At 39.5% G+C, this 7,292-nt stretch overlaps 1 protein-coding gene across 1 annotated transcript in view; it reads right to left on the bottom strand.

Moving 5' to 3' along the window:
• Positions 1 to 7,292, bottom strand: part of LOC102843110 (uncharacterized protein FLJ43738-like) — a 58,782-nt gene that overhangs the window by 16,711 nt on the left and 34,779 nt on the right. Inside the window, exon 2 of the mRNA XM_006901375.1 lies at positions 5,867 to 6,771. Within this exon, the coding sequence (XP_006901437.1) occupies positions 5,867 to 6,771 (905 nt within the window). The remainder of the gene's footprint in view (positions 1 to 5,866; positions 6,772 to 7,292) is intronic.

Here is a 7,292-nt window from a genome sequence, read left to right as displayed (position 1 = left end):
GGAAATCCAAAATCTCTGTAGATGTTCATTGAAATTAAAGTAAAATCAACTCAAGAACAGGTTTGAGGCCTTGAATACAGATGAGCTGTGGGAAGACATCAAGAATATTGTTTATGAAGAATGCAAAAGGTCATTACAAAGAAGGAAGAAGACCCAAATGGATGTAAAAAGAGACTCTGAATATTGCACTAGGGTGCCAAGAAGCCAAAGCACAGGAAAGAAATCAAGAAATTAAGTAGATGAATAGATGATTTCAAAGGGCAGCTCAGGAAGACCAAGCAAAGTATTATAACGAAATGTGCAAGGAGCTGGATTCAAAAATAAAAAGGGCTGAACTCACTGGCATTTCTTAAGCTGAAGGAACTAAAAAAACAAATTCAAGTCATAAGCTGCAATGCTTAAGGATGCTCTGAGCTACAATTTGTCGTGATCCACAAAGTCAAATGCCTTTGCATAGTCAATGAAACACAGATATTCCTCTGTTACTCTTTCCTTTCTGCCAACATCCATCTGACATTGGCAATAATGTCTCTAGGGCCCTGACCTCTTCTAAACTCAGCTTGTATTTCTGGTAGTTTTCTGTAAATGTGCTGTTCCAGTCGTTTCTGGATAATCTTCAGCAGGATTTTGCTTACATGTGATATTAGTGAAATTGTTTGATAATTTCCACACTCACACTCTGTTGGGTCACTTTTTTTTTAAATGGGAATAAATATTGATCTCTTCCACTCAGTAGCCTAAGTAGCTGTCCTCCAGATTTCTTGGCACAACTAGGTGAGCACATCCATGGCAGCATCTGCGTGTTGAAATACATCAATTGGTATTCCATCAGTTCCTGGACTTGGCAAAAAATAAAGCACAGAGCCTTTGAGAAGCTGGATAGCTCTGGCACAGCCTCTCTGACCACCCAGAGAAGTTTTTTTATGTGGTAGGGATTTGATTCTTAATAGGTCTCATTATTTTATTCACTTCTGGTTGTAGGTTTTTCAGGATGCTTGGAAGACTGTTCATGTTGTGGATTTATTCCAAGCTTTTCTCTGATGAAGTTTATAGTCCTTGGTTTTACTGCTAGTTCCTTGATCCACTTTGAGTTGGCTTTTGTGTATGGTTTGAGGTGTGGGTCTTGCAGATAGTTTTCCAATTTCCCCAACACTATTTGTTAAAGACGCTTTTGTTTCCCCACTTAACTGATTTCATCTCCTTGTAAAAAATCAGTTGACCATGTGGAGATGAGTTGATTTCTGGGTTCTCAATCCTATTCCATTGATCTATGTGTCTGTTACTGTACTAGTACCATGCTGTCTTGACCACCACAGCAGTGTAGTAGGATTTGAGATCAGGGAATGAGATGTCTCCTACGTTGTTTCTCTTTTTCAGGAGTGCTTTGCTTATTCGGGGTCTCTTTTCATTCCAGCTGAAATTGGAAATTGCCTTTTTCATCTCATTTAAGAAAGGAATTGGTACTTGTATTGGGATTGCATTGAATTTGTAGATTACCTTTGGTAGTATTGTCATTTTCACAATATTGAGTCTTCCTATCCAAGAGCATGGTATATTCTTTCATCTCTCCAGGTTTCTTTTTGCTTCTTGTAGTAATGTTTTGTAATTTTCTTTGAATATGTGTTTTGTGTTTCTGGATAGATTTACTCCCAAGTATTTAATCTTGTGATTAGCTGTTGTGAAGGGTATTTTTCTTAGCTCCATTTCTGTATTCTCTTTGTCACTATAAAGAAATCCAATTGGTTTTTGTATGTTGATCTTGTATCCTGCCTCTTTGCTGAATTGATTGACTATGTCCAGGAATTTTCTCACTAAGTCTTTAGGGTCTTACTATCATATCATCTGCATAGAGAGATAATTTTACCTCCTCTTTGCCAATTTGGATACCTTTTATTCCCTTCTCTTCTCTTACTGCTATTACTAAGACTTCCAATACAACATTGAATAGGAGAGGTGATAATGGAAATCCTTGCCTAATTCTTGTTCTCAAAGGGAATGCCTTTAATCTCTCTCCATATTGGTTTTTGGTTTTGCGTATGTATTTTTTACTATGTTGAGGACACTCCCCTCTAATCCTATTTTGTTGAGAGTTTTAATCAGGAAATCGTGTTGGATTTTGTCAAAGGCCTTTTCTGCATCAATTGATAGGATCATGTCATTCTTGTTCTTTCCTTTGTAATATAATGAATTACATTGATTTGTTTTTCTTAAGTTGAAACATCCTGGCATACCTGTTATGAACCCCACTTGGTCATGGTGAATTATTTTTTTTATGTATTGTTGGATGCTCTTGGCTAGGATTTTATTGAGGATTTTTGCATCTTTGAGAGATATTGACCTATAGTTTTCTATTTTGATGGTGGCTTACCTGACTATGGTATCAAGGATATGTTTGCTTCGTTGAATGGGTCAGGGAGAATGCCAACTTTTTCTATTTTTTGAAATACTTTATGTAGAGTTGGTGAATTCTCTGAATGTTTGATAAAATTCACTTGTAAAACCATTTGGTCCAGGGAAGTTGTTTTAGTACCTATTTAATTTCTTCTTTTTAAAAAAATTTTTTTTAAATTATTATTTTGTGTGCGTGTACCGTTAAATCAGATCTGACTGGTACAGGAGGAGATTGTCCCTCCTTTCCCGGCAGAGCATCTGGTGGATTCGAACCATGCGCCTCTGGGATTGCAGTGCAGCTTCTTGCCACTAGGCCATAATTTCTTCTTTTGTAATGAGTCTGTTCAGGTGTTCAATTTCAGTTTGTGTCAGTTTAGGTAGGTTGTGGGTTTCTTAGTATTTTCCCATTTCCTCTAGGTTTTCATATTTGTTCAGTATAGTTTTTTCATAATATTCCTTTGCTAATCTTTTTTAGTTGGTTTTGTTGTGGCATTGCCCCTTTCATCTCTTATTCAAATTTTCTGTATCTTTTCTTTCATTAGTTTTGTTCGTGGTTTGTCGATTTTATTTATCTTTTCAAAGAACCAACTTCTGGTTTTGTTGATGGTTTCAATTGTTCTTCTGTTTTTTCTATTTCATTTATTTCTGCCCTAATTTTTATAATTTCAGGGTTTTTAGAGGGTGTCAGGTTTTCTTGCTGTTCTTTCCAATTTGTTGGAGATGTTGGGTTAGAGAATTAATTATCAATATAATTTTCCTGCCTTTTGATGCATTTGCTTATTGATATACATTGACCTCTAATTACTGCTTTGGCTGTTTTTCAGAGGTTTTGGTAAGTGGTGTTTTCATTGTCCTTTGTTTCAAGAAACTTTTTAATTTCATTTTTTATTTCTTCTAGAACTGCCACATGTTCAAGCAAGGTGTTGTTCAGCTTTCATATGTATGGTTTTCCCCCCTTCTTTATCCCCTTGTTATTAATTTCTAATTTTGTAGCCTTTTGGTCTGAGAAGATGCTTTGTATTATTTCTATGTTTTTTAATTTATTGATGCTTGCCTTGTGAAATAAATTGTGATCTATTCTGGAGAATGTTCCATGTACGTTGGAGAAGAAGGTATACTGCACTTTCTTGGGGTATATTAGCCTGTATATATCTTTGAGAGTGATTTGGTTTATTATGTGGTTTAACTCTTCATAATCTTTGTTGAGTTTCTTTGTAGAAGTTCTATCTTTTCTTAAGAGTGGTGTATTGAAGTCTCCTACTGGTGGTATTGTCTATTTCTTTTTTCTCTTTTGTTAATGTTTGCTTTGTATATTTTGCAGCTCTATCATTTGGTGCATAGATATTTATTATGGTTATGTCCTCTTGTTCTAATGATCCTTCTAGCATTATATAGTTATCATTCTTGTCTTTTGTAATGGTTTTGTGTTGAGATCTATTTTATCAGAGATTATTCTCACTACTGCTTTTTTCTGGTTGCTATTTCCTTGGTATATTTTTTCTACCTTTTTATTTGCTTAGAATATTTTTTTGACCCTTTTATTTCTAATCTTTCTTTATCTTCATTTATCAGGTGTGTCTTTTAGACAGCATGTTGATGGGTTTTGGGTTTGTGTTGTTGTTGTTGTTGTTTGTTTTTATCCATTCTACTACTCTTTTTCTCTTCGGTGGTACATTTACACCATTCCTATTCAGTGTAATTATTGAGAAGCTAGGTTTTATTGCTATGATTTTGTTCAGTTCATTTTGGTGTTGTTGCTGGTCTATCCTGCTTTCTGTGGCACCACTGTAAGAAGGAATTCTCTCAGTGTTTTCTGCAATGCTGGTCTTGTTTTTACAAACTCCTTTAGGTTCTGCTTTTCTGAGACTATCTTGATCTCTTCTTCACATTTGATGGACAGTTTTCCTGGGTACAGTATTCTACAGTATTCTTGGTTGACAGTTGTTTTCTTTCAGTGTTCCATATATGTTGCTCCACTGTCTTTTTGCTTGCACGGTTTCTGCTGAAATATTGGCACTTAATCTTCTTTGCTCTCCCTTCCAGGTTACTCTTCATTTCTCCCTAGCTGCTTTCAGAATCCTCTCCTTGTCTTTGATTCTGGCAAATTTGACTATGATATGTCTTGGTGTTTTTCTTTTGGGGGTCTATTCTATATGGTGCTAACTCAGCTTCTTGAATATATATTATCTCATTCTTCATTATACCTGGAAAGTTTTCTTCTAGTGATTGTTCCACAACTTTCTCGGTGCCTTTGCCTGCTTCTTCCTGTTCTGGGATCCTGATTATGTGCATGTTATTGTTCTTGATGGTGTCCCACATTATTCTAGGACTTTCTTCTTTTACCTTCCTTTTTGTTCCTACTTTTTGTTCTACAGATTAGTGGTGACAACTCTATCTTCTATGTCACTAGTTCTATGTTCCATTTCTTTAACTCTGTTCATATGTCCCTCCAACATGTTGACAGCATTTGAAACATTGGTCTTCATATTCTGGATTGTGGTTTCTTGTTTTTTTCCAGAGCCTTTACTGCTTTATTTGTTTTGTCTGCATTGTCTTGGGTTGTTTGTTTTTTTTTTTAAAGTTCCTCTTGGTTTTTGCTTGCAGAGTAATTCTTCAAATTTGTCTTTTATTCATTGAAAATATTCAATCATTGTTCTTTTGAATTATGTGTCAGAAAGATCCATCAGACTTTCTGGCTTTCTAAATCCATTGATAGTGTGTCACTTTTTGAGGGGGTGACAGCTTGTTTTGTGTTTGTGTAGGGTGTAAGGTAGTTTCCTTCTTCTGTGCCTTTGCTGTGGTAAAGTTTTTCATGCTTAAGTTTTTAGTAGGCTCTTGGTCAGAGGAGAGTGGGGCAGCTATCCTCCTCTGATATTTTTTACTCAAGGGAAGACTTGCTTTAGTTAGAAAGAGATACGGCCTGACAATTAGAACCCTTCTCAGTCAGGAAACTGCTGTAGCTAGGCAGACCCAAAGTGCCCAGGGCTAAAGGCAGCTCAATTTCTGGAAAGAAGGAGGTGAAGCCATTTGTGTCCCTGACACAGTTTAAAAGGGCAGCAGTGGACTGTCCCCTAGGCAGCAAGACCGGGGCAGCCAGGTGGCAGGGCCAGGTCCTTTAGGTAGCCAGGCCAGGGTATCCAGGCAATGGGTAGGGGCATCCAGGCAGCAAGGCTGGGTTCTCCAGATGGCAGGTTTGGGGGGCCCTGCAGTGGGGCCAGGGACCTCCTGGTGGAGGGGCCAGGATGGGAAGGGGGTGCTCCAGGTGGTGAGGCTGCAGTCTAGTGCTCCCAGCAGGAGAGCAGTCCAGGCTACACTCAGCTAAGTATCTTGCAATGTACCTTAAGAAGAACTGAATCAATATCCCCCTCTCACAGAGAAGGATACTGAACTGAGGTCTGACTTTGAAAGGTCTCTTCGCTCATAATGTATTCAAACCCCACTACTTTTTTATTAAAATGCAAAGAAAACCACATACCGGTTTTGATGGAGTTCCCACAGCTGCTTCAAGCCTTGGTCAACCAAGCCTTCCAAAATGAGGAGGTGGATCCTCCCATCCAGCAGGTGAAAGCCAGTGAGTATATCCATGTCCTGTTGGTCCTGGACCTTTTCGTGTACCTTAAAGACTGATAGGATCTGTTGGATATCCCTGAGAGGGTAAGAATACAGATCAAGGGCCTTGGCATTGATCATGGCGATGTCCTGTAGCAGGCTTTGGAGGAGAAAAGTCTTCTTCCTGCAGTTGAACACAAAGATAATGAGGCCAAACTGGGTGCCTATCAGGTGTGGCTCAGGCACTTCAGCACCAAGTTGAAGTGGTACAGCAAGCTCCACTCGAAGCTTGAGGTGGGAGTCTGCCCACAAATAGTTGCCCATTGGCATTGGCTTATGTTGAAGGCTGTCTGTTGGAAACTGGGACCCCAGATTTCTGCTCTTGCTGGTCTGGCTTTGACCTGTAAGCTTGGATTTACAGCCATGGATGGGCACGTACAAGTTCAGGGATGTTTGGCCAAGGAGAAGGTCAGCAAAGCTAACTTGGGCAACCCCATAAGGAAACCTTATCTTCTTGTGAGATTCAAAGGGGTTCTTCTCTGTCTGCGTGTGAGAGATGAGGGTAGGGAGGCCAATGTATGTATCCAAGGGGTCCTCCCCAAATAAGGTGGGCTTCCAGGTATACTCCTCTGACTTCAAGTCACGGTCATGAACTTCCACCACCATGGGAGGTCCTTCCAGATATGTTTTCAGATCAATGGGACACAATGTCCCAAGGAAGATTACATTGATGTCTTGGAAGTAAACGTGGCTTCCATGAGGCTGCCCCTCAGTTTCATGAACTGGAGTATTGTGGAACTGGTACCTGCAGTACACTGGGGCACACAGCCTCTATAAGAGAGTAAAGGTGAGAGCAGGTCAGTCAGCTGCCAGGGCATCACTATGCCTCAGGTAAGGGGAAGATTCCAGCTTAAGGAGTTCAAATCCCAGTGCCACTCTACTACCTGAAGCCCCTTGAACCAAAGTCTCCTCCACTAGAGATACTGATGAGGACCCTTGTTCAAGGTTACAGTGATGTCATATACATGATTGCACCAAGATGGTAGCTAGCACAAGCCAAAGGGCTAAGAAGCATTAATCATTACATTTGTCTTCCCTCTTACTGCCATGAGGAGCCCTAGTGGCTAAGCGGTAAGGAGTTGCACTGGCAACCCAAAGACGTGAGGTTCAAATCCACCAACTTCTCTGTGTGAGAAGGATGGGCAATGTCCTCCCAGGTGATTTTCTGCCTCTGAAACCTGCTGGAGGGTCAGCTGTTGGTTCCGACTAGACAATACATAACAACAACAACATGGCTGCCATGAAAATAAGCCATGTCTCTTTCACCTCTAGTTCTAGTTTCTAACCCAGTT

The sequence above is a fragment of the Elephantulus edwardii genome, unplaced genomic scaffold, assembly GCF_000299155.1.
Source record: "Elephantulus edwardii isolate Elephantulus edwardi_28Jun2011 unplaced genomic scaffold, EleEdw1.0 scaffold00322, whole genome shotgun sequence".
Taxonomy (NCBI): domain Eukaryota; kingdom Metazoa; phylum Chordata; class Mammalia; order Macroscelidea; family Macroscelididae; genus Elephantulus; species Elephantulus edwardii.
The sequence above is the reverse complement of the archived record's forward strand: the minus strand, read 5'-3'. Positions and strand labels throughout refer to the sequence as shown.